The sequence below is a fragment of the Xenopus laevis genome, chromosome 9_10S (genome assembly GCF_017654675.1).
Source record: "Xenopus laevis strain J_2021 chromosome 9_10S, Xenopus_laevis_v10.1, whole genome shotgun sequence".
NCBI classification, from domain to species: Eukaryota; Metazoa; Chordata; class Amphibia; order Anura; family Pipidae; genus Xenopus; species Xenopus laevis.
In genome coordinates, this window is record NC_054388.1 from 34,049,386 (window position 1) to 34,075,593 (window position 26,208).

The 26,208-nt window shown below is 42.0% G+C and overlaps 1 protein-coding gene across 5 annotated transcripts in view; it reads right to left on the minus strand.

Moving 5' to 3' along the window:
• Nucleotides 1-5,446: 5,446 nt before the first annotated feature.
• The window catches only part of ptprt.S (protein tyrosine phosphatase receptor type T S homeolog), a 169,526-nt gene continuing 148,764 nt past the window's right edge, over nt 5,447-26,208 (minus strand). For all 5 annotated transcript variants that reach the window (XM_041578183.1, XM_041578180.1, XM_041578179.1 and 2 more), the window contains 14 exons: nt 12,344-12,431; nt 11,854-11,930; nt 11,728-11,764; nt 11,527-11,624; nt 11,296-11,412; nt 11,036-11,190; nt 10,748-10,883; nt 10,261-10,410; nt 9,402-9,575; nt 7,875-8,006; nt 7,640-7,765; nt 7,334-7,497; nt 6,553-6,688; nt 5,447-6,222 (listed from right to left, as the gene is read on the minus strand). In XM_041578183.1, coding sequence (XP_041434117.1) covers nt 6,169-6,222; nt 6,553-6,688; nt 7,334-7,497; nt 7,640-7,765; nt 7,875-8,006; nt 9,402-9,575; nt 10,261-10,410; nt 10,748-10,883; nt 11,036-11,190; nt 11,296-11,412; nt 11,527-11,624; nt 11,728-11,764; nt 11,854-11,930; nt 12,344-12,431 — 1,644 coding nt within the window. In that variant the 3' untranslated portion in view covers nt 5,447-6,168. The remainder of the gene's footprint in view (nt 6,223-6,552; nt 6,689-7,333; nt 7,498-7,639; nt 7,766-7,874; nt 8,007-9,401; nt 9,576-10,260; nt 10,411-10,747; nt 10,884-11,035; nt 11,191-11,295; nt 11,413-11,526; nt 11,625-11,727; nt 11,765-11,853; nt 11,931-12,343; nt 12,432-26,208) is intronic.

Genomic DNA, 26,208 nt, shown 5'->3' on the forward strand with positions numbered 1-26,208 from the left:
ACGCTGACAGGTTTTTCGGGCCCATTTTGTTGCGTTACTGCACTTGGGAGACAGACGCCCACCCATCAATCCGCTTCTCTCGTTAACACATACGAGGAGCAGATGTCTCACTTGATGGTTTTGTTGACATAATTTAAAGCTCTATATGACTCAGAGTGCTGTTTGCTTGTGTAAAACTGCAGCAGCATTAGAGCTGGGATTCTCAACCTATGGCTGCGGACCCAAAAATAGGTGCATGTCTCCTACTCTCCAAAAAAAAAATACAGGCAGGTTAACTGGTTCCTGGATTTAATTGTCCCTAGCGTATCTGTAAATCCCCTGGGACAGGGACTGGTGAGAATGCTACACCCACCAGCTTTGGTGCATTTCAGCTCCTAATGTATTGGCTAAGGATTCTGGTAAATGCAAAAGCAAGATGTTTAAAACACCATCCATTGAATAAAGGAAAGCACTGGAATAGACAAATATGCAAACATTATGAGCTAACTCCAGATCATTGTGAGAAAGGGAAGATTAACCCTGTGTAACAGATATTTCTGATACTGACGCACTTGGATTAAACCCAGAGATCCCCATTAAGGAGGATAATTGGATTGGAGCTGAAGGGCTGTTGCTGGGGCTTAAGCACAATTTACTTGGTTCAAGTAATTAAAGGAGAACTAAAGTGTAACTACAGAATTAGGGCAGAAATGCTGTACATTATGTTTTGGGTTTCTGTACCAGCCCAAGGCAACAAAAGGCCTTTGCCACGGAAGATCTGTGTCTCCAAAGATGCCCCAGTAGCTCCCCATCTTCTTTTCTGCTGATTCACTGCACATGCTCTGTGCTGCTGTCACTTACTGAGCTTAGGGACCAACGAACAATATACTGTATATGTTTATTAAAAATTTCACAATATAAGATTGATAAGTAAATAGCAAATTTATTTGCCAGGCATGGATTTTCAGCGAATTTCACAGACTGCGAATGTTTTTGCGAAACTGCTGCGAAAATTGAAAAATTTGCTTCAACAAAAAAATTGTCGTGCTTCAAAATTGACGCACGTCAACATTATTTTGACACCCATTGACGTCAATGTGTTTCACAAATTTTTCACAGTTTCACCAAATTCGGTTTTGCTGAATTTTCAACTAAGCAAAATGGAACAGATTCACTCATCACTAAATATGGCATTTCCATATGGCATGGCCATATTCATTTTTAGGGTTTGGTTCTCCTTTATACAACTGACAATTCTTATTGCTTGCCTCATTTGTATTTGTATTAATTATATTTTATAGCCAAGACCCAGCACCACATACTACTTCATACTGTAAATGCTTTATTTACTTATAAAATGTATTTGTTGCTACATTGAGACATATTTACCTGTGTGTACCTGTTACCCCTGTCTGTGTCAATGTCTGTATATGTGACAACAGAGCCCTTAGTGGCCAAACATTTATTAGACAAAAGTGAATAAGCAGAAGGCTGAAGCTGGCCACATACATATACTATAGGTGATCAGAGACAAACCTAAAGTCTCAACTAAGGATGCACCGAATCCAGGATTCGGTTCAGGATTCGGCCATTTTCAGCAGGATTCGGCCGAATCCTTGTGCCTGGCCGAACCGAATACGAATCCTTAAAATCATGTGACTTTCCCTAATCTCAACGTGCATTGCCAAACTTTGGCCGGAGTAGTGTAAGGCTAATGGCACAGATGGGAGATCCAACCCACACTTTTTCTTAATGAATAGGGGGCTGTTATCCAGGGCTTGGGCTCAGGGGCCACTGAAAGCAAATCATTTTTTTGGTGCTTTCTACTTCATGGCACGTTAGGCTATATCCTGTTCAAGCACATACATGCCCCCATGTACAAAGCGAGGTTCATCCAGAATGGGTTTGATGAGATGGCAATAGAAGATCTTGACAAAATTTCAGAGAGCTCAATCCAACTGAACCACTGTGAGATGAATTACAACACTAACTGTGTGCCACGCCTGATCCTCAACATCAGTGGCCAGCCTCACTAACAGAGTCACACTGGACCTGGCTGAGGATTTGGCCTGTTGGGGCCCACAATAGCTGGGGGACAACTGGGTTATTTTCCCGGTGTCCCGCCGGCCCAGTCTGACCCTGCCTGCCGCCCAGATCCACTCCCCCGAATGGGCTGCAAGAGTATGTGCTGCAGTGTGCGCCACACCAGCGTTTTCGCATGTGCGTGAGGGCTGTGCGATTGATGTTTGGAAGTAGGAAGTCGGCCCCGGTGACTGCTAGGAGGGCCCTTGCAGTTGCAGCCCTGGTAGGCCCCCAATGCTGCAGTCTGGCCCTGTTTACTAATGCTCTTGTGGTTGAAAGGAAGCAAATCAGACCAAGAGTGCTCCAACCAGGGTCGGACTTGGGGGGCCTGGACCCACCAGGGCTGCTACATCAGGGCCCCCTCCCTCCCAAGGGCCCCCTCCCCAGCAGCAAATCTCCCTCTGCCCCTACCAGCACGTACCTTGTTTACGTACATCAATTCTTTTTGTGATCAGGCGGGTGGGCAGTCCGGAGTGGCGGCTGTATGAAGTGGGTCTGGGACAGCGGGGGGCCTGGTGAGCCCACTCCGACGCTGGTCCAACATCTAGTAGAAACTTCCCAGAAGAGTAGGAGTCCATACAGCAGCAAGGCAAAGTACAACTTCATATTATTACCCTTTGTTTGTAAAAGATGGATCTTTTTGACCATATAGTGTCATTTTGAGTCAGCCAAATCCACCAAATAAGTGGATCTTTGAGAACAATCTAGGTTAAGAGTTTGACCCTTGGCCAATGGAACCATGATGAATAGCATAACAGTTTAGAGTTTGCACCCAATCATGCTCCAGCTTGGAGGCTCCAGAGAAGTTCCAGTCACATTGCTATTAAGAAAGCTTGCTAGCCACATAAAATTATTTGCATTTACATCCTTGTGGCTGCCTTGCCTTATTATGGATTATGGATTGTACTGATTTTACGTTGCAAGCTATAAAGGCACACTGAATTGCACCTGGCAAGTAATGTGGTGGGAGGAAAATGAATATATAGCTTACAGAGCTCTCAGCTGCCTTCATTATTTGCATTAAAATGTGCAGTCTGAAGGAAATGATAGCCTTAGTACATTTAGCCTCCATACCTAAGACTATGCTGAAAGATTCATATATATTTGTTCAAACATTCTCTGGCTTTAAAGGATTTGTTCACCTTCCACTTTTTTTCAGTTTCGTTGTTTTCAGACAGACATAAAGACTTTCCATATTTTAGATTTCATCTTTTTTCCTAAATTGAAACTTAAAATTGAATGTTCGTATCTCTGGCATTGGAGTCTGGCAGCTCAGTGATCCAGTTTAAATTTGCTATATTTAGTTGATACATCTCTCAGCCAACTGATGTAGTTGGAATATCAGCAACTACTGTGTCAATTATAACAACTGCCTTTAAAGGAGACCTGTCACCCTAAGAAAATAATTCCAAATCATTTTCTATCATGTTAGTTGAGCAAATCTGCTCAACAGGGCTAAAGATAAGAAATGCATCAACAAATGTATCAATTAAGAATAGTTTCTGAAAACTTAAGAAAAACAGAAGAGACTGAAAAAGAAAGTTTACACTTCAATGTTGGAATGGTCACAAATAGAAAATGGAGAGTAAATATTTATTTCCTCTTGGGGAAACTACAAATACAGAACAGGAGAGCCGATACTTTACTAATGTGACGTCTACTTTTACTAATGTTGTCCCATTATGATCTACATCCATAAAAGCATTGTTAGAATTCTGTTCCATGGAAAACTTTACTTACATTTTTGGAGAAAATGTTTGTTATATTTAACAAACAACTATCTTTTATGTAACCTTAACGTAATAAATATCTCAATGAAAAGCATGAAATAGGAGGGTGATTTAGACAAGCTGTTTGTTGACAGACAGTGTCTTGAGATCTACACCAGCTAAAGGTCTACTGTTAGATTCTGATCTACCTTTTGGACACCCCTAGTTTAGAGGATATTCTGTTTAAAGGCAGGTAAAAACCAAAGTAAAATAGCTGCACATCTACCACAAGCAGCTGCAGTTTTAGTCATAGGCCATAAGTCTTCCATGTAAACCAGAAATTAAATGGGACGGTGCATTTACTTGTGCCTAAAATAACGTGGTGTATTGCAAAAAGTGGAGTTCATTTGGGGTGAAATGATTTACTATGGCTACTTTTGTGCCTGGGTGGGGCAGTGTATTGCCTGGTCCTTCGTGTCTCTGTCTTACTTAATGGCTGGGAGTTTAGAGATACACTTGATACTCTTGAGCAAGAAAACTGGGAAATGCTGAAGCTTTTTCATTTGCCGACATGCCAAGCTCCATCCCTTACAAAGACATTTAGGGTGATGGCAGACGGAGAGATTACTCGCCCAGCAACAAATCTCCTCTTCTGCGGGCGACTAATCTCCCCTGTACTGCCTTCCCGTCAGCTAAAATACACCTTGGGTGACTTCGGAAACCCAAAGCGATCCTGCCAACGATTTGTATTTTAGCTGGCGGGAAGGCAGTACGGGGAGATTAGTTGCCCACAGAAGAGGAGATTTGTTGCTGGGCGACTTATCTCCCCGTCTGTCACCACCCATAACTCTATGGCCTTCTGTTTAATCAGTAATTGTGTGAAACTTGCTCCTCCATTCTCAGATATATATGATGGCTCCCCAAAAGCCCTTTGCACTGTGACAGTGACTTAAAATCTTCTCCTTTTCTCACTACTGCCTTTCTACATCCCAGCAGGTGCAGCTGTTCTTTAGAGGTACAGCGCTGCCTTATTGTTACCTCTCTCAGCTTTCAACCATTGGCTTAGGGCATACACCTTACGTTACTGCTACTGGATCAGCACATGCCAGTGAACCAAATCAGGAGCAGAGATACAAGTGTGTACACATAGTAGCAGTATGTAATGCATGTGGCACAAGCTGACAGTGACTTGTGGTTGTCTCTGCACCAAACCTTCCTCAAAGATCATAGCTTTGCCACCAGGTCCAGACTGAGAATTAAAAAAAGCCCTGCCATTTCAGGTACACAGAGGCCCAAATAGCCCCCACCAGCCCACTAAATAGTGACTTTCTATGGCACCTTATAGCAGCCCCTCTGGCATTTGCCAGAACCCACAGATTACCAGTCCCGGCCTGTCTGCCACTGTATACGTGACTAGAAGAACCAGAGTATTAGAATAAGGTTTTGTGTCAGTTCCTGCTGTGATCACTGATCTCTAAAAGTTTGGAATCACAAAAGCTTATGTGTATAGTCTGCTCACTGTATTGGTTGTGACAAGAAGGACCCCAGCCTAGACCAACTCTGCTTGGTGGCATTTCCCCAGCTGTAATTAGCTCAGGTGCTTCTCCACTTGGGCAGAGTTTGTTGTTCTGTTAAGAATGGTACAATCTAAAAGATAACCTACCGTACACAAGACAAATCATTTACAGACTTTTATTAAGAAAAGAGACATCACAATTGTATTGGACGCTTCATTGCAAGACATTTCCCCCCAACAGCTTTCATCCCCAGGACATTTACAGCAATAAATAAAGACATGTTTTTTTATAAAGAAGACAAGACCACACCGCCTGCAACCTGTGGGGTCTGCAGTTACCTCTACCCTGGGTACCCATAGCTTACCCTATTATCGGCTTCAGTGGAATATCCGAGCAGCAAATGATCTGCAGTGCATGCTCTTGGCTGTGGGGTTGCTATTCTCACCCTAAGTGCTGGAGTTTGGAATCAGGAGTCATTTTTTTTTTCAAACAGGTTTCAGGCTCTTTTATAATTTTGTGCCATAATATATTTAGAAAAGAAGTAAATAAAAACAGAGGGCAGAGCCGTATATATGGAACCAGACAGAGGGGAAAGAGTCCTGAATGAAAGTAAGTTCATTAAATCGGTGACAGGATTTGTGCTAAAGATCAGTCATAAATGGAGTCAGGCAGCAGCTTCACAGTAACAAGTGACAGAAAGGCATTGTTTTTTTATGGGGTACCTTTTCCATACCCCGTTTTTTCATCTGCGGGAGCACCTCTTCACATGAAAAGCCTGAAATGATTGTTTGTGATATTTTGTTCCCAGGGCAAGGTACAGATCAGCAGTGTTCTTCATCCTTCAACCCCACAGGGTTTCAGCTCCCCGCAAAGCAACAGTATCAGAAGGAACTCAAGTACTCCAAGGCAACCTCATATACATATTTATACTGCTCCTGGGGAGAGGAAAACACCAGAGAAAGAGAACGAATGACAAAATAAGTAGGTGGCATATGTGTGTGTGTCTATTCGGGTGCCTAGTTGTGATTGTGTCATAACTGTTTATTTTGGGGTTCTTTACCTTCCGTTTATGGCATTTGTGAATTGTACGATGTGCGTGTATGACAGGGAGGTAATGTGTATTTGGAAAAGTGTAAATATGTCTGTTCAAAAGAGAATGAAATATATATTCCCTGGGGGGGGACCCCAGACCCATATTCTGGACATTGGAATAACTGGGCAAAAGATGGAAGGGTTGAAGCAGCAGCCAGGCAGACTGTACTTACCAGCGTTTCCACCATATTGGCTTTGTTGTTTCGCAGGGTTTTCACGGTATGAAACACGTCAATGATGTTTTGCTGCTGGATCATCTCGCACACGCTGCAGATAGCACAGAACGTTCCGCTTCGGCCCCCTCCGTTCCTGGGGGAGAGACGCAGGAGTGTTTTAAATTACAAAATAACCAAATACACATTTTAAACTGGAGATTTATTTTAATCTTAAGATTTATTCAGGGCTTATATATATATTGGAATTCTTGGGATTCTGAAGCAAAATCAAATTATCTAAGTACTTTATTGCCTCTGTTCCACTGGTTTCTACACAGTAGGTGTAATGATACCTGATGTGACCCCTAACTACTACTGAATGGACTCCAACGGTTCCCTGTTATTTAGAACTCTGCTGAGAGGGACTGGGCCAGCATAGGAGGCAGGTCAAAGAGATGCAATGCTGTGGTCTGAATTGCCACAATCCAATGGATTGTCTGGATAGAAGAAGTCTGTAGCCTTAAGATTTCCAGGTACTAGAATTTCTGTTGGAATTACTGTCACAGGGTCTCAGCTGAGCTCTGCTGGTCAGGCCTGGGCTAGCAATCTGTGAGTTCTGGCAAATGCTAGAGGGACTGCTGTAAGTTGCCATAGACATTCACTATTTATTGGGCCTGTGGTAGTCTGTTTGGGCATCTCTGTACCCAGACAGGGCCCAATTTGAATCTCAGTGCAGACCTGATTCTGTTATAACATTGCTCTGCTGTAGAGACAAAACTGAGGTAGGAAAGTAACTTACAAGCAGTGTACGACTGTTCTGCCTTCCCTTCCATCGTATTTTTCTTGCCACTTCTCCAGACGCTGGACCACTTTGAGTATGGAACGTTTCGAAGGTGGCGTGTCTCTGTATGCTGGCCATCCAATATACTGTAGGTGCTGTACAATACGGTATCCATCTTGCGGCTGAAAAATATGTAATGGCTTGTTTCTTATTTCCTAAATCCAACTGTTTTAGCTTTATAGGTAATGCCCTTTGGCTAGCCCAAATGTCCTCTCTTCTCTGTACTATGACATTGCTAAATTGCCAGGGGTCTGGCTGGCTTACCCGGGCCATGTTGCAGATACGGAATATTCTGCTGATGATATCCTCATCGATGTCAGCCGAGACAAACTCGACTTGCACAGGCCCGTAACAGCATGAGGTCTTCTCTGGCCAGTACTGGAGACATAGCTAGAATCACATCAGTAAGAAAGGGAAAGTAAAACTGAGGTTCTGGGGACACAGAAAAAATGTCTATATTTTTTTAATCCCTGGTAGAACCTTGCCCTGGGGAACATACCTGTGTGGAGTCCATCTCATTAAGCATGACAATGGAGGTGCAGTTGTAGTCAAACACCAGCCTCCAGAAATCTGGCACAGTGTTGGGCAAGGGGTGCTGTGTCACCAGGAATGCAGCAGGTTTCTTATGGCTCTAGGATACCAAACAGACATGGCCATTAGAGGTGATATAAGAAGGACAGATCACAGTGAGACAGTTTGGCAGATCATGCAGTCTCTTCCACTGCAGCTTGACACCGATAAGACATCAGCTCACATCTATCATGCAGTAGCCACAGCGGCAGACTGTGACAAAAGGGACATAACTCGGCGTATACTTGCAGGCAGGCCTGGTACACATGCACAGTTGTTTGGCTGCATCAGATAACGCAATTTGTCAGCCTTGTGTGCGAGATGAGATAATCTGTAGAAATATTCCTGGCACAGCCAGCAGCTGTCAGATCTCTGACACAAGCAGAAAGATCAGGGCCACCCCCTGGGAATGTGACAAGCAGGACACAGCTTCATGTGACAGATCTGTGCATCGTATTGGTGAGAGTGACACTCACGGCTCTGTGTTCTGTGACAGCAAAGAACTCCAAGGATGTACATCCACCAGACAAAAAGCTCCTTGGAATAGACTGCTCAGTTACTGCTTATTTCCCCAACACTTATTTCTAACCTTATAAGAGCCAAGATATACTCAGGGCTCCAGTTTAGGGCCCTATCAGCGCTAGTTGGCCCTAACATTTCCATGGGACCCAATAATGCAGCAAATATAGAGCTGTCATACCCACTCATTCCTAGCCCTTTAGGGCCTGACAGCACCATTTTAGCTGCCTTTTGGAGCTGTCAGTTGGAGCTGTAGTTTTTTAGGTCCCTCAACAGCAACCTGATTGGCCAAGTCAATTATTGTTATTTCAACTTGGCCAATCAGGTTGCTGACAGTCAGGAACCAAAATAAACTGATGTGGCGTGAGGTCACATCAGTACTGTGACTGCTGTGCTAACTGTCATCTGACAGAGCAGCATAGAGCATACTGTTTTCCTTGTTGGTGAAATACTGAGGGGAGTAGAATGTGTTTAAGGGAAGGGGGAGGAGAATTGGGTCAGTAACCAACAACCTGGCTAGGGCCCCATTCAGCCTTAAGGTGGCCATACAGAGTCGGCAGCTTATTGGCCCCCCAACGGGCTTCCCCGATCGAGATCTGGCCGAAAGTCGGCCAGATCTCGATTGAATGGGACAAAAAATCCCGTCGGATCGCAGCTGCATCTGTTCGTTGATGCGTTCCCGCAATCCGACCACCTGTTCCCATTCGTTAGGATCAGCCCGATATCGGAGAGAGATCCGCTCAATTGGTGACATTGCCAAACGAGTGGATCTCTCCGTGTATGGCTACCTTTACTCCAACTCTTCCCAAATATTCTATATCATTTATGACCACTCACTTCCAGCCATAGGCTTTGGTTTGAAATCTTTCTTCATCCAAATCTACACCTTTACTAGTCTACTTGGCCACCCCACAATACATTCCCTACTGATACCTACATCCATAAGTGTAGCATTGATATAGTTGCTGGTCTCTCCATCCATTGAGACAAGGAAAGGCAGGCAGCGGTCCAATGGTAGCACATCCAAAGCCCGGTTCTTGTCATGATTACGGGGTAAGAGGCCAATGCTGCAATCCTCTGGTCTGGCCCTCGGGGTCACAATGTTTAGGGTCTGAAAAAAAAATATGATTAATGCATCCGCTAAACTGCAGTGTACTGCATCTATTCATATACATGACTACTCTTGGATTTTACAGACAAAGTGGAAATACAGGTATGGGATCTGGGTTATTCGAAAACCTGAATATCCTGTTTCCCATAGACTCCATTTTATCCAAATAACCCAATTTTTTTTAAAAAGGTCTCCTTTTTCTCCGTAACCATAAAACAGTACCCTGTACTTAATCCAAAATAAAATAGAATTAATCCTTAGTCATTAGGTTATCTCAGATTTCAGTTATCTGGACACAACCTCTGTATTCCAATACCTTTATATTACACATAAAACCATGAATTACCTGTAGAATATATTCATATAAATAGATGGTATCACTTCTGAACAATGCTTAGCGATGTCCGTTGTGTCACATGACTCGTTGAAACGTGTGTATTATATGAAATAACATATCCCTTACTTTAAGATAGAAAATACATAGTCCAGACACCTAATTTTGCTTCCAGACCATAAGTAGAGAACGCCTGATGTAAAGTATAGTAATGTGTGTAGGTGTATTGTAGTGTAGTATTCTTAAAGCAATGCTTCTAGAATCCTCTAGGATGGCTGTCATGTCTTTCCAGCATTTAAAAAGTACAAGAGGTAAATTAGTACGGCATTTATTGTAATTTCCATTACACACCTGGAATTCATCTTTAATTTGGCTGCAGTTGGTCTGTGGGTCCATGTGGCTGATGTTGTAATAGACAGAGCTGAACTCACACACTGGAATGGCTGTGTTACCGCACAGACAGGCTTCCAAGATGGCGTCATGCACAAACACATACTGCTCCTGTGGTGGTTGGAGAAATAAGGTTAGCAGAACCCTGTTTCTGTACTCTTACCTTTATGTAATGGGATGCAAAAGGCTTCTAGTTTATGTGAAAGTACTTGCTAATTTTATTGGCCTTTAGCTTTATACATTCTGCTAGAGGGCACCCTTTTTTGACTTTCACACAGTGGTACCACTTTCTGTACCACTGCCCTTGCCACAGATACCACTTTCCTTTAGGCTGCAGGCTATTTGTCTTTCACAGATGCTACCGCTTTCCTTTAATGCTGCTTGCTAGAGGGTACTCTTATTTCCAGTACTGCTTGTTCTGTTTGTATCTCCCATTTCCATTCCTTACCTCTGTCTGCACCATGTTGACCCTCTGTGCTCTGAGCTCTCTCACACAGTTGAATATGTCCACAACACCCTCATTCTCTGCCATATCCAACATAATATCAATGGCTATAAGACAGCCAGTCCGTCCTGCTCCAGCACTGTGGGATAGATTCACAGTTAATGATGCTCTGTGGCAATATCAAACATCCTTTCACATGGACATAGTTACAAAGGGGACCTTAGATTAATAGAACACCATATATGTTCCTCAATAGTGTACAGTACTCCAGTATAGGGGATCATGTAGTACCTGCAATGGACAGTGATGGGTCCAGCATCTGATGGGTTGAGGAATTTGACCTGCCTGATGAAGCCCAGAAGCCCAGTAGCATAACAAGGCACTCCATGGTCCGGCCAGCTGGTGAAGTGGAACTGACGTATCTCCCGAATATCATGGGAACCTTTCTGGGGGACAAAGAACACAATCTTACACTCTACAAAGAACAATAAACCCAATGCATTTATCTCAGTTGCTGCTAAGCTGAGCACTTAGGTGGGCAGTGTACTTACCTTCTGCACAGTGAACGTTCGGATGACATATTCGGCTAAAGGTTCTGTTTCTATTAGTGACACCTTTATGTCACCATAGACTTCAGTGTCATCAGGCCAATATCGGACACATTTAACCTACAGACACAAAAGGAAGGAAAGGTTTTGACTTGCTCATTCATTATTTACAGATCCCCATATCACATCAGGAGGGGAAGGGAAATGTCCCTCCTTCTGGTAAGCCCCTCTTACCCTTCCAACCTCCACCAAGTTTGTCACCATGACTACACTGATTGAGTTCTCCTGCCATATCATTCTCCAGAAATCCTTTACTGTCTCCTGCATGGGACCTGGAAATTGCAGTGAGAATAGTTATGACGATACTTATAATTTGTTGACCACAAATAATGATCGTATGTTTTATAACACTGGAAAATTCCTATTGCTGCCTACCTTGTGTGGCAATGTAGTATCGTGGCCGATGATAACCCTAGAAATGCAATTACAGAATGGAAAAGGTTAGGGAGATAGACCTGTTTACCACCTGGCCAAATGAAATTATTTATCCTGACGACTTACATCAACATAGTTTGCATTAATATAATCAGAGTGTGGGTCTCCCTCTGTCTGCTGGAGCCGGACACGGGAGTGATCATCTGGGGGAGAAAGGCAGATATGTCACAACAAACACACACCACAATGTCAACAGAGGGAATCACCCCCATGTCAGCCTGAGATCAGTCTGGAGACAATGAGACATGTCACCGTTGGCAAAGTTTCTCATAATGTCAAAAACAAAGTCACAGCCAGAGCTGAAGGGGAAATGGAAAGTACTGATATGCTCCTTATTGTCACTTTGAGAACTTTGTGAAGATGAGAGGCAACAAAATTGGGCAAAAAGAACATATGAGCTTGTAATAGTAAGAATTAGTTAAGAAGACTGCAGAAATATTAACACAAACTGGAAGGTAGGTGGCACCATGTGATAGACAAAGAAGAAGCAATACTGTTGATGGTTTTTCGGGACTTTAGCTTCACTCCTCTTTGTGTTCCTGGTCTAAGTACTCACAGGAGATGATGTTTCCATATCTATTTTTGTTGCGGTTCTCGTCCTCTTTGGCAGTGTCCCAGGAAGCAGTCTGACCTTCAGGAAGTGCCTAAAAAGAGGGGCAAAGGCGCCAGTTTATACAAAGCTGTTGTTGTTGCCAAGTTTTCCAATGTTTCCCTAGAGCAGGGGTCCCCAACTTTTTTTTACTCATGAGCCACATTTAAAAATAAAGAGTTGGGTAGCAACACAGGCATGCAAAATGTTCCTTGGGTGCCAAATAAGGGCTTTGATTGGTTATTTGGTAGCCACTTTGTGAACCGACAGCCTACAGGAGGCTCCATTTGGCAGTACATCTGGTTTTTATGCAGCCAAAACTTGCCTCCAAGCCTGGAATTCAAAAATAAGCTCCTGCTTTGAGGCCACTGGGAGCAACATCCAAGGTGTTGGGGAGCAACATGTTGCTCACGAGCTACTGGTTGGGGATCACTGCCCTAGAGGCTGCTCTTGCTACTATTGTTACTGCTGTCTGTGCAGTGAAAGAGATCAATTTGTGCAATTTCTTTATTCTTCAAGGGCAAATAATCAGGAGACGCCTCACTCCCTTTAAATAAGATACCACTGAGAACGCGATGTAATTATAGGGTGATAGTTTGTGATCTGACCGAACTTGGTTTTTAACATTTACGCCCCTAGTTACTATTTACAAAGGACGAATGTAGGCAGATGGACAGACATAAATGATGTCAGATGAGAAAATGCCACATTTAAGAAATGAAAAAAATAAATTAGATTTTATATTTGATTCTTAAAAAGATTTTCCATGCACAGTAAATGTATATCCCAATCTTGGTTTTTTTCTAAAATATTTCTCTTGTGATTTAAAATCATGTCTCTGTCAGAATCATTCTCATCCTTTTGCTTTAGCTTACTGCATTTCTATTTTCATTTTAAAGCCACAATAAAACATCTTCAGAAATGGCTCTTTCCATTAAATATATCAATATGTGAAGTTTTAAGACATTTCATATTCTCCAATTCCCCAGGGCTTTTTCAGACAGTGAAAAGACCCATAAATCTCCATTACACTACAGCAGAAACCCATTCGGTAAAGTTCAGGGTAACGGCACACATGGAGTCTGACCGCCACTGCCGACAGCTGGAAAAGAGCAGCATTCAGAACACCCACTCTCTGCCACTAACCGCTACCTACATTAATATTTGGGAAATGCTAGGCTGGAATCTCACACAGGGGTGAAGAGCATTTCACTAATTTACTGTTCCATTAAGAGCCTGCTTGTGCTTTCCTAATGTGACATTAACACAACCCTGTATAGATTGAGGCCACAGATGGGGAAAAAAAAAAATATTTTTTGCCCATAACAGATATGGCTGTTGTCACATATAGTTTCCAAAAACCCAGAACAGTTGCCAAGGTTCTGGTCACTTCGGAAGAAGCCCTCTGCTACTCGGAATCTGCCAGGTCTTAAAGTGAACGGAGGAACGGGATTAGAGCAAAACATAGTCATAGAAGATAGAACAAAGCATAGTCATCGAACAGGCCAGGGTTAGGGTTGCCACCTTTTCTCAAAAAAAAATACCGGCCTTCCTATATAATTATCTTTTTTCCCTAATAATAACGTTGGGATCAACCATTATTTTTACCAATCAGAACAAAGCAACCAAACTAGATGCTCACTCAAGAACTATGTACCATAGACCTGCGTTTAAATATTTGAATTTCGCCCCAAAGATGACGCCAGACGTGGCGTACTGAATATAAAAGGACAATTGCGTCAAACCAAGAAACATCACAAGGAGGAGCGGCATGCAGGAGAGGACCCACCTCCTCTCAGGTATTATTACAGCTGTGCTCTGACTATACACAGTACTAGTCAGACTCTACTGTTGTATTAAATACTTTAAATGCAAGGCTGCAAAGGAAACTGTTCTAAAATTTATACATTTATGAAATTATACAGAATACATGCAACGTACACGAATGCAGGAAAATCACAGCAGATCTGTGCAAACAGCACCAAGAGGATGGTGCTGGTGCAAACAGCACCAAGAGGATGGTGGAGCAGAAGCAAGAAGAAAGAATGAACTAAAGCAGAAGAGATAGAAGACAGGGTGGAATGAAATTGAGAACATACACTGAAGCAGAAGATGACTGAGTGAAGCAGAAATGTGAAGTAGGAATGGACTGAAGCAGATGATGAAGTGGAGCAAAACAGAAGTGTTGTGTGATAGTGGAGAAAAAATGACAAAGAGAAAGGAAACAAATTGGGGTAATTATAAGGAAGAGGATGGATTGCAGTAGAAGATGGAGTGCAGCAGAGCTGGAGTTAGATCAGAAAATAGAGAGTGAAAACTGAATGGAGCAGACGACAAGAGAGGGAGAAGAGCAGAAAAGATATAAGATTAAAAGAAATGAGAGGCTACAGCGGCACTAAACATGATGTAGGGGATCAGACAATAGTACGTATACAGTATAATGGATGGAAGAGGCAATATGGAGAAGCAGAATTCAGAGTGGAGCATAATAGGAGGGATATAAATACTGTATATATCCATCCTGGCAAACAAAACCTTAGTTCCAGAGGTTTAGCTTTGTTTCTTGACTATGCACAATGCTTGAATCCATCACATGACAAACCGAAAGGTGACGTAATAAACAATGACATGCCCCTGTGCAGACCGGTGCCCATAATCTCCTCTAATACCCATGTCCCTGCCTGATATCTTTCCTTCTCTCCTCTCTTATACACATATCTGATTTACATTCTCCTCTCACCATCCTCTACTTCCTTCTCTACTGCATTTTTATTCCTTGTGCCCCCTTCCTTTACCCCATGTGTCACATTCCAAATTGGCGGCACAGAGGTTAATAGAATTAAACGTAAAAATCTCCGAAACATCTAATGCTTTCTTTTTCCCACAGACAGATCCTCTGTATGGAGACAGACAGGTAATGAGCGGTTAATTGAGAACACTGCTTTGATCAGAGGTCTATTTGCCTTTAAAAGATCCAGCATTCTTTAATAGCAGCTAATCTCCCAGCAGAGACTCTCTACGCAGTAACAGCTCATTTCCATCCCACTTCAAAGCAGTCGAGGGGAAAACAGACAGCATTATCAAACAGTGGGGTCCTGCTGGGGAGGGGAGGTGGAGGACATATGTCAGCTTCTGCTTTATAGATATGTCATTGGAATTCATATAGCTCAAAGTCTGAATTCTCCTCAAATATTTTCTATACCCCAAAGACACTCCAGCTGGCTAAAGATTTTTAAAAGATCTTTTCGTTATCATTAGACCAAGCTCATCTTGAAACGATCGTTTAATGTACGATTTGTCCATCAACTAAAAATACCATTTCAAGTGATCTAGTTGAAGCCAGGAACACTCAGGGTAGCTGCCTGCTTGGCCCTGCAAACGATTGGACAATAGATAGATTTCACTGTGACCGATGAAAATTTGCCATCAATTTTCTGACCGATGTCGGACGAAAAATCGTTAGATGCACGATCGTTTCATTCACACTAACCTCACGATAATTTGGTGGATTGGTAAATCAGTCGTTCATCAAAGGTAAATCTTTGCGTCTATGGGGGGCCTTTAAAATATGGGTCCAATAGATACTGTTGGCAGTGCCAATTTCTCAGGTCCTTCTGCTTATCTTTCCTTCACTCCCCCCTTTTCTTATCACAAGTGTAAAAGTGGATACTAGATTTACAGTTCCACACTTTCCCCACATTTAAGGCAAGAGACATGCTCTGTTATTCCTACAGCTGAAGAAGTTGCCCATTATCCACTGTTTCCTGACATCATATTTGGATAATCAAGAGTGGAGGCAAAGACAACCCGAATATTTAGGATTTTTAGTCATAGCTTTAGCATCTTGCTCCCTAAACTTAGTCAGAGTCATCTTCAGATAACATTGACTAAAGGTGACCATACATGGACTGATAACAGCTGCTGACTTGGTTGTGTGTGGGTCCCACTTACAGGCCTGCCCAATCGAATATATGGGGCTGGGCAGGTTCGACTTTCTCGTCTGATAAGGATCACATCGTCCTCATCTGAAAGGCCTGTAGGCCCCTTTGAATGATCTGATTGTCGATGAATAGGGTTGCCACCTTTTCTTATGTTTTTTAACGGCTGGTGGGGAGGGGTGGAACAAAAGGGGCGGGCCGTGACGTCAAAAGGGACGGGCCACATTGCGGAGAACCATAGACTGAGGAGAAAAGGTAAATTACAGGGGATTAGGGGCAGGCCGAGGACTCTTTTTGAAGGGTATTACAAATTTACCGGCAGCTACATTGCCGGTAAATTTGTAATACCGGCCCCGGCCTTGGCAGGTGTTTTACCGGCTAGGCCGGTAACATACCGACCGGGTGGCAACCCTATCGATGAATGATCTAATTTAAAGTTCTGATTTGGCTCAGCATGTGGTTGGCCAAATTGGGACCAGATCTAGCAGTTTATATTTAGCTTTAGGAAGCATAGGCGAAGGGTGATTTTTTTGTTTGTTTGGGTAGGCTAAGTATAATGTTACTTCAACAGTTTCTTAACCAGCGATTTTCCACTGGTGGAGAAACAGCTGATTCAGCCCCATATTGTAAGCATTGGCAAAAGTTGCAATTCATCTGTCTGAGCACACAGGGAGGATTTTTGTCTAAAAAGGCACTACAATCTGAAATCCAGGTCATACATGGGACAATCTCACAGGATTTTCAGTGCAAAATCTCATGATGACATCACTGGAGTCCCCAAAAAGGGATTTTTTTTCCTAAAGACACTAGTCAGCAGCACCCTCTGCCCCCCCCCCAGACAAACTCAAGTGAGACAGAATATTTTTAAAAAAATGTCTTTTAACTTTTCTTTTAATTCTTTAGGCAAACAGGTTTGGGGAGGCTTAGCCTCTCCAAGCCTTAATAAAAAAAACGCCTATGTTAGGAAGGAATCACTACTGTGGGGTCACGTTTCTATGAACAAGAGGCTAGAAATGTTCCAGGAGGCCAGACCCAGTGATTATGTAGGACCAATGAATCGTTGGTTTTATGCCTAATTTTACAAACCCTGTATGGTTCACATGAGGCACCTGAAGTTCAGAACATGTGGTCGATGGTGGAAGATGCAGAAAATAGAAACCGCAGGTGCAATGTGCGCATCAGGGGTCTGAACTACAAGACACACTGCAACATCTATTTAATGATCTACTGGGGCGAAATAAAGATTCAGAAATCCCCACAGATCGCCTACATAGAGTGGCACGTGCAAGAGAGGGGAAACCAAGAGACATTCTGTGCTGTTTTCATCACTTCACCTCCGAAAGAGAAAGTCTTACAGAGGGCAAGGGAATCAGAGAACGTGATGTTAGATGGCGCCAGAATCGAATTACACCAGGACCTGGCCTATTCAACTGTACATCAAAGGCATCTTCTCCGTCCTATACTGAGCGCACTAAAGGAAAGAGACATTAGGTACAAGTGGGCATTTCCCTTCGCGTTGGTAGCCCGCAATGGAGGAGGAGCCACCACATTGAAATACCCACTGGAAACCAGGGCCTTCTGCGAGCAGCTGGGCCTACCAGTGATTCCTCTAGAGGAATGGCATGACTACATTTTCGGGCTAGACCTCCAGCAACAATCACAGACAGAATGCGGGATGAGGGATAGTAATCGGTGAGTCTTGATTTACTGCGTTGCTAACGCACCTCATACCCCTATTCTTCTATCCTATTTGGGACACTTTGGCATAATTGGCAATCTTCACGTAATGCCACCAGTCACCTAAACAAAGTGCTTAATTTTCGAACTAGAGAACCGACAACCACTTAATGCTAAACACGGGTCGCTCGACATAGCTCATATGTTAAAGACACCAGGGATGTATTTTGGCCGCCCTCATAGACGATAATAGAGCGCCAATCTGGAAACAGGAGTGCCTCCGAAGTGAAGCCACAGATACTGTTGGCCTCATAGTTAAAGGGACATATACAATATATAAGGCAACACTGATGTCTAATGATGACGGAGAATAACTCACTTTCCTACATGCTGGATATATGTCTTCTACCTGTACCCTATTCACTTATGGAACTTTATTGGTATTCATGTAAAGGTTATGTGCAACGCGGCTGCTTATCCACAGACTAAGGAAACCATGGAATAGGGGCAAGTACATACCTCAGAACTAACCTATTGACAGTCAAGTTTCCTGTACTGCCACAGAGACGATCTCCCACTTGGAATCCAGCATGGGATTGTATGGGGCTAAGACAAATAAACCTACTCTTCTACCAGACTTAGTAGAATTTAGTTAATGGTTAATGTTCTGAAATGGTTTATTGTTCTATGCGAGTTGTATCCACTACTCAAAGTTGCAGGTTGGAGCGACTGACCAAGGTGTGCCTGCATACTAAACGTTTCTTAGCTTGTATTCCAACTTCCACTGTCTGATAGTAAAAAATATCGTGAAAACTACAGGAGATATCCAGACTGGTTAAAGTGTTGCATGCATATAAAGAGGCTAAAAGTTAGGCTTTAACTATTTACTATGTTGCTTAGAAATAATCTACTACATGGGGAAATCTTTACTGTTTTAGTTGGATCAATCTTAACCCTCTCACAGTGCCTAGACCGATAGAAACAGGTTATGAGAAATTACAAGTAGGGTACATAGAACTTGGAATCGCATAGATAAAAGGGTAGATGAAGACATAGAGCTTCAGTGGCCTTCATTCAAGAGACTCACTTCAAAGAGGGGAATGCCCCCAGGTGGAACAACAGGTACTATCCAGAGATATATACCAGCAAATACCAGAACACCAAAGTCAAAGGAGTAGCGATATTGTTCGCTAGCGATTTTCCCTAGCTAGCGGTTTTCTGTTATCAGACAAAAAGGCGGATCCTTTAGGAAGATATGTTTTTGTCAAAGGCACCATAGCTGGGAAGAGTTATACATTTGCCAATCTGTACCTACCTAATACAGATCAAGTCTTACATCTCTCCACAACCTTACATACTCCACAACCTTTACAGAAGGGACACTAGTTCTGGAGGGTGACTTCAACATACCTACAGACCCATTATTAGAGACGAGCTCAGGGAAATCTAGTATTCCAGGGAAGCAACTCACACAACTAAAGAAACTACTACATAATCTCCAGGTAGTAGACATATGGCGTATACACCACCCAACTACCAAGGACTACACCTTCTACTCCCACAGACACAACACCTACACGTGGATAGATTACCTCTTTATATCTCATAACAGTTTAGGCATAGTTAAAACTACAAAGATATGCAACTGCACTTGGTCTGACCACACGCCTATCTCAATAACACTTCAATTACCAACTAAAACGTCCAGGACAAACTCGTGGCGTATAAACGAGACAGTACTTAAAGACTCTCAAACATACTTTAAGGAAAATGCTACACCAGAGGTTTCAGCAATTACATGCTGGGAGGCACACAAGTGTGTAATTAGAGGTTTCTTGATCCAAATTGGCTCCAGAATTAAAAAAGGTAAATTAGACAAACAAAATGCCCTGCTATCTAAGATACGGACATTAGAGACACAACATAAACAAACAAGCTCAGAGAAAACACTAGCCAAACTCGCTATAGCTAGACAGGAGCTTAATAACTCACTAGAAACCTTCCCTAAGAGAGCTATCACTATTTCAAAACATAGGTTTTATGAACATGGGGACAAATGTGGGCGACTTCTTGCACGGGTTCTGAAGAGTAAACAAGTCAAAAACCATATTTCCTCCATAAAAGACGACAGAGGCAAAATACACCACTCCACGGACAACATAACAAATACCTTTGAAAAATACTATACCAAACTCTACCAATTAGGAGACCAACACCACACAGTGAGCCATAATGAACCTAATCCAATAAAGGAATACCTAATAAAATCTAGCACTCCCAAGCTACGACACCAGGACATAGAAGCGTTAGAAGCAGTTATAACATGTGAGGAAATAAAACAAAGCCTTGAAACATACTCCCACCGGAAATTTCCCGGGTCCGGACGGCTTTTCTACCATGTATTATAAAACATTACAAGACATTTTGATACCATATCTCACAAAGGCAATGACTGACATTACCAACAAGAAACAGTTTAGCACTTTCTCCCTGGAAGCTCATATCACACTAATACAGAAACCTGGCAAAAACCCGTTGGAACCCTGAAATTATCGACCCATCTCACTAATCAATAGCGATATAAAGTTACTTGACAAAATAATAGCAACTAGACTCCAAAACTGTATACAATATCTTTTAGACCCAGAACAGTTAGGGTTTGTACCAGGGAGAGAGGCCCGAGATAACACCACAAAACTTATAGATCTCTTAAATATAGCTAAAAGATGCAAAACTAAATTACTACTGCTATCAACAGACGCGGAAAAGGCGTTTGACCGCGTCAATTGGACTTATATGATGGAATGCTTAAGATACTACGGTGTAGGCCCCAATATGCAGCTATGGATACAGTCACTATACTCATGTCCTATTGCCCTGATCAAAGTTAATGGTTCGCTATCCCAACCCATTCACATTAAAAATGGCACATGACAGGGCTGCCCTCTTTCCCCATTTCTCTTTATTCTTGCATTAGAGCCACTTCTAAACACAATAAGGGGCAAATTCACTAAACGACGAAGCGCCTAACGCTAGCGTTAATTCGCTAGCGTAGCGCATTTTCGTTAATTCGCCGATTCACTAACGGACGCTGGCGTAAATCCGCTAGTGTTAATTTGCACCCTTACGCCTGACGAATTTGCACAACGGACGTAACTACGCAAATTCACTGACGCGCGAATTATTCTGAACGCTACCTTTTACGCCAGACTTCCTTCGCCACCTCAGACCAGGCGAAGTGCAATAGAGTAGATAGGGATTGCTTCAAAAAACGCTGGCATTTTTTCTTTTTTTATGGGTGATAGGCTGAAAAAGATTGAAATTTTTTGGGGGCTACCCTCCTTCCCCCCTACATTTCCTAACTCATGGCACCTTAACTATACAGTGGGCACATGTGTAGGTCAAAATAAAAATTTTAATTGCTGTTTTGAAGGTTTCCCAGGCTATAGTAGTTCTGCTATATATACCTCCATTGTAACTTCAATTTGGCGCTGTATGCAAATTAAGCATCGCTAGCGTAACTTCGCTTTGCTTGGTGAATTAACGCTAGTGCAACTTCGCAACCTTACGCTTCCCCTGAGTGCAACTTCGGATTTTAGTGAATTTGCGTAGCGCTGCCGAAAATACGCCTGGCGAAGTGTGGCGAATCGGACGCTGGCGCAACTACGAAGCTTAGTGAATTTGCCCCTAAGTCTCCACCCAAGAATACATGGCCTGCAGATAGCGGAAAGACACAATAAGATTCTGGTGTATGCAGACGACTTATTGTTTACAATTACAAACCCCGTTGAAACAATACCAGCATTGAATTTAGCATTAACAGAATATGGAGAACTCGGCAACTTTAAAGTTAACCAAAACAAGTCAACATATATATACCCCCAGAAACAATAACTACAATCCAACCATACTTTCTCTACATCTGGACACCCCACACATTTACATACCTAGGGATTAAAATATCCAAAGACTATACAGACTGGATAGAAATAAACTTTAAAGACTTTCTAAACAAACTCAAAAGAGACTTACATAACTGGGACTCTAACCCTATCTCATGGTTTGGAAGAATCAATGTAGTAAAAATTAATATACTTGCAAGACTACTGTACATTTTTCAAGCAATACCCATGCCTATATCAGAATCATATTTCAAAAGTATTCGCGGCTAAGATGGAAAATCCTATGCAGACCCCGTCAAAAAGGGGGCACAAGCCTTCCAAACATAGTTCAATATCATCAAGCAGCCATACTTAATCGTATTATAGACTGGTCGCATCATATCGAAGCTAATATATGGGTCAAAATAGAGCAACAGGACACTAGCACTTACCTACTACATCACCCCTGGATAGACAACATCCACTGAAGACTCTTATATAAAGACCACCCCACGATAACACCCATCCCCGCTTATACCACTCCTGAACAGCCCGGCTTTCCCAGTGAGCCTTGAGCCAGTGTACTTTCAACACTGGCAGATACAAGGGAATTTGCAATTGATGCACTTTATAGAAAAAGGCGAACTCATTAATAAACAAAAATTCCATAACATCAAGCCCTTCATGGCCTTAGATCATCTAAAATTTAAACAAATTGCACATTACTATTATGCCCTAGGAGGCACAACAACACTAGCCCGTCCATTAACAACCTTTGAAAAATACTGCACACTAATTGACCCACCTAGACATAACATAGCGATGATAAATAAATGCCTTCAAATTTACATTTTATCCAATCATGGAACAAGGAGCTAAACATTGCACTGACAGAGGAACAGATTGACAATCTCGTATTAAAACTCTTATACAGCACAAGATGCAGCCGGCTACAGCAATTAAATTACAAAATTCTTACCAATTGGTACAGGACGCCTGTAAAATTGCGGCGCCTATTCCCGCAAACCTCCGACCTATGTTGGAGATGCCTCGAAGAAAGAGGCACGATGCTACACATCTTCTGATTGATAAAAACGTATTGGGATAGCATAATCGCCATATCTGAAGAAATCTTAAACAATACACTTGACAGACAACCTGACTACTACCTGTTGTTCCACATGGAGAAGCCTATCTCAGCATTTAAGCATTCCATTGAACCATTTCTCTTCAATGCAGCAAAGTATCTTATTCCTCTACACTGGAAATTCAGGCAAATACCAACAATAAAAGAATGGTTTGCTAAAATAGAAGAGCTATATGTCTTTGAGGAAGACCAAAACATAAACTTTATGGTGGAGATGGTTAACTTTCAAAGAAACAGAGAGCTATAAAGCACACACTTGAATCTTCTCCCTCCAACCCCCCCCCCAGTGTTGTTTTATGATTGTAGGTTTTTGTTTTTTTCTCTCTTCTCCCCTTCTTCCCCCGCACCCCTCCTTTCTTGTCTTTCTATCATCTCCCTTGCATTATCTGTGATAACCCTACACACGCCATATGGAGAATATTTGCTTTAGAGTTTAATATGTTGAGACGTGGGATATTTGAACGGAGCGTTGGCATTAAAATATGAATGTACCTTTTTCACTCTGTACCACGTTCGAATTTTTAATAAAAATTCCAATATGAAAAAAAAAAAAAGAACATGTGGTCATTCCTTGACATCTTTTGTCTTTGGGCTCTTGATTGGCCAGTCTGATTTGAATGTTTTAGACACACACACTATAGAGTGGTTGGCACAGCTGCCCAACCTCTTCCATTTGTCCCGAACAACAGGTTTCTCTGCTAATTGACAGTGACCCTCACAATCATGAGATTTAGGGAACTTAACCTCGCTCCCTGCTTGGCCCTGCCCTTCCTAACAAAATCTCAGCTGAGACATTCTGCTCAGAGCCCCATGAATAATCTGAAAGCCGTGGCATGAAATCACAGACTTGAAAGTGGCTCCCAATCAGATAAGGGGATATATAGTGTGTTATTTAGTGGGAAAGACGGTTTCACATCGCTATAAAATTATGCAAATCACGTTATCTGTGAATAGCTGGAGGCCGCCGTTATTTCACAGTGCTGCAAATACAGTATAAAACGTCACTGGGCTCCAAAATACTACTGAGCTGCCAAACATAATGTCAGTTATTAATATGAAGCCTTCGCAACATAACAGCCCTGGCGTTCTACCAAGATGGCGGCTTAGCAACCAAGAGTCGAGACTCACAAGGTATCTTAGCAACTATCATAAATTAAACAACAAAGTAGCGCAGGAAACACACATCCAGCTCACAGAGACCAATTTAACAAGAGCACAACTAGGAAACTAGTACAGAATAAACCCCCCTGTGTATTTACTAGGGGTTTGTGTGTAAAATAGAAGAGCCCTATGATTTATGTGTTAGAAAATAGCACTTAATAACCACATTGTGTCAACATGCAGTGGGGGCATCAGAGTTTAATGTAAAACTAAATAAACAAACAACAACAATGAATTTAATATTTGGAACTTTTAATTTGTTGCATTTGCAAATACTGGGGTCACTGAACCTGGCAACCATAAACCATGTCAGCTTTGAGGTTTCAGTTCTATTGGTACAGGTACAATTTTTTATATTGCTAATCGTTATTTTCGGGACCTTGTATATTTATTTTAACATTCTGACTTCAAAGCTGCTGCCTAGTTGCTAGAGTAATGAAACGTTGGCCTTCAGCAGTTGAAATATGTCTATGCTGCTGGACAAAAACTGTAAATGATTCAACAAAGACCAACAGCTTAGAATACTGATGCTGCCTACATCATACTAAATGTAGTTTATATGGTGAACTGCCTCTTTGTGTTTTACGTTTTGGATGCACTCGCACACCCTGGCCCTCCAAAAATAACGACTTCCTGGTGAACGATGATAGAGGTAACGGTAACTACCTGATGCTTGACAAAGGGGTTTACGCCGAGACGTTGCATGCTGCAATAAATTCTAAGCAAGGGTGTTCCCTACCAGCATTACCTTGTGTGCCAGTGGTTTCTTTACGTCATTGTGTTTTAAGACACTATGGACAATAAGGGGGTTATTTTTTACTAAACCCCGAATGCAAAAATCACAAAAAATTCATGATTTTTTTTTTTATAAAATCTGACTTTTAAAAAATTACGGATTTTTCAGAATGTATTGAACCCTGAGGATGGAAAAAGTCTGAATCTGAAAATCCGGCATCTCAGACCTGTTGAGGTTGCATATAAGTCAATAGGAGAAGTCCCAATGAATTTTTGATTGGGTTTCGTGCAATACCCCAAAGTTTTCTGAGTTTTTGGGTGAAAATTCCAAAAAAATCGTGAAAATCCAATTTTTTTCCTGCAAAGCTAATTTTCGGGAAAATGTAATAATAAATAAGAGTAAAAAACCCGAGCGGATTTGATCGGAGTTCGTAGCAGAAAATATTGAAATAAATTTGGACTTTGATAAATAACCCCCTAACAGTGGCTTAACTAGATATTACTGGGCTCCACAGCAAATTATTTTACACGCCCCCAAAATGCCTAGAGGTTGAGCTGTTTTATCAATATTTATTGAAATTGTAAATGAATTGGGGCCTTAATGGGCCCCTATATCTCCTGGGCCCCCCTGCAGCCGCAGGGTCTGCTTCCTCTGTAGTTATCCCATAGGACACTAAAGGAAAACTATGCTCTAGTTATGAAAGGGGATACATTTTTATATGCCCTAAAACTATATACATTCAGGGATGTAATTATATGGTAATAGTACTCTGCATATACATAACATGGGCCAATACACCCTTGTGTAGGGTTTGCTGCCATTTCTGGAACAAAAAATATCTTTACTATCTTTATTTTCTGTGACTACAGACTTTTTTTTTAAATGAAGAGCAGTTAAAAAGCTGCTAGAAACAGGACATTCAGTAACAAATTAAAAGTTAACTCCATCTTTAACTGGCTTTATCAGCGCTTTATAAACACATTGTGTAGTTATCCAATGTTTCCTATGTTTTTTATACGCGCAGAATATACTTTATATTTTATAAACATCCCCCATAAAGAGCAGACTTTTCCCCATTCTGCTAAGAAACAACGCACACAGCACATTCTGCTATATTATAAAAACTGACAAATCTATCAGCAACACAACTTGCCCTTTTGTATGTCTCTAACACGAGAGGCAAAGTCGTCTGCACAAATCAGACTGCACCCTGAGAGAAACAACATTTATATTTAATAAGAGAAGCCAGAGCCCAAGTGTCAGTGTGAGATGATCCAGGGCCGGGCAGTGCC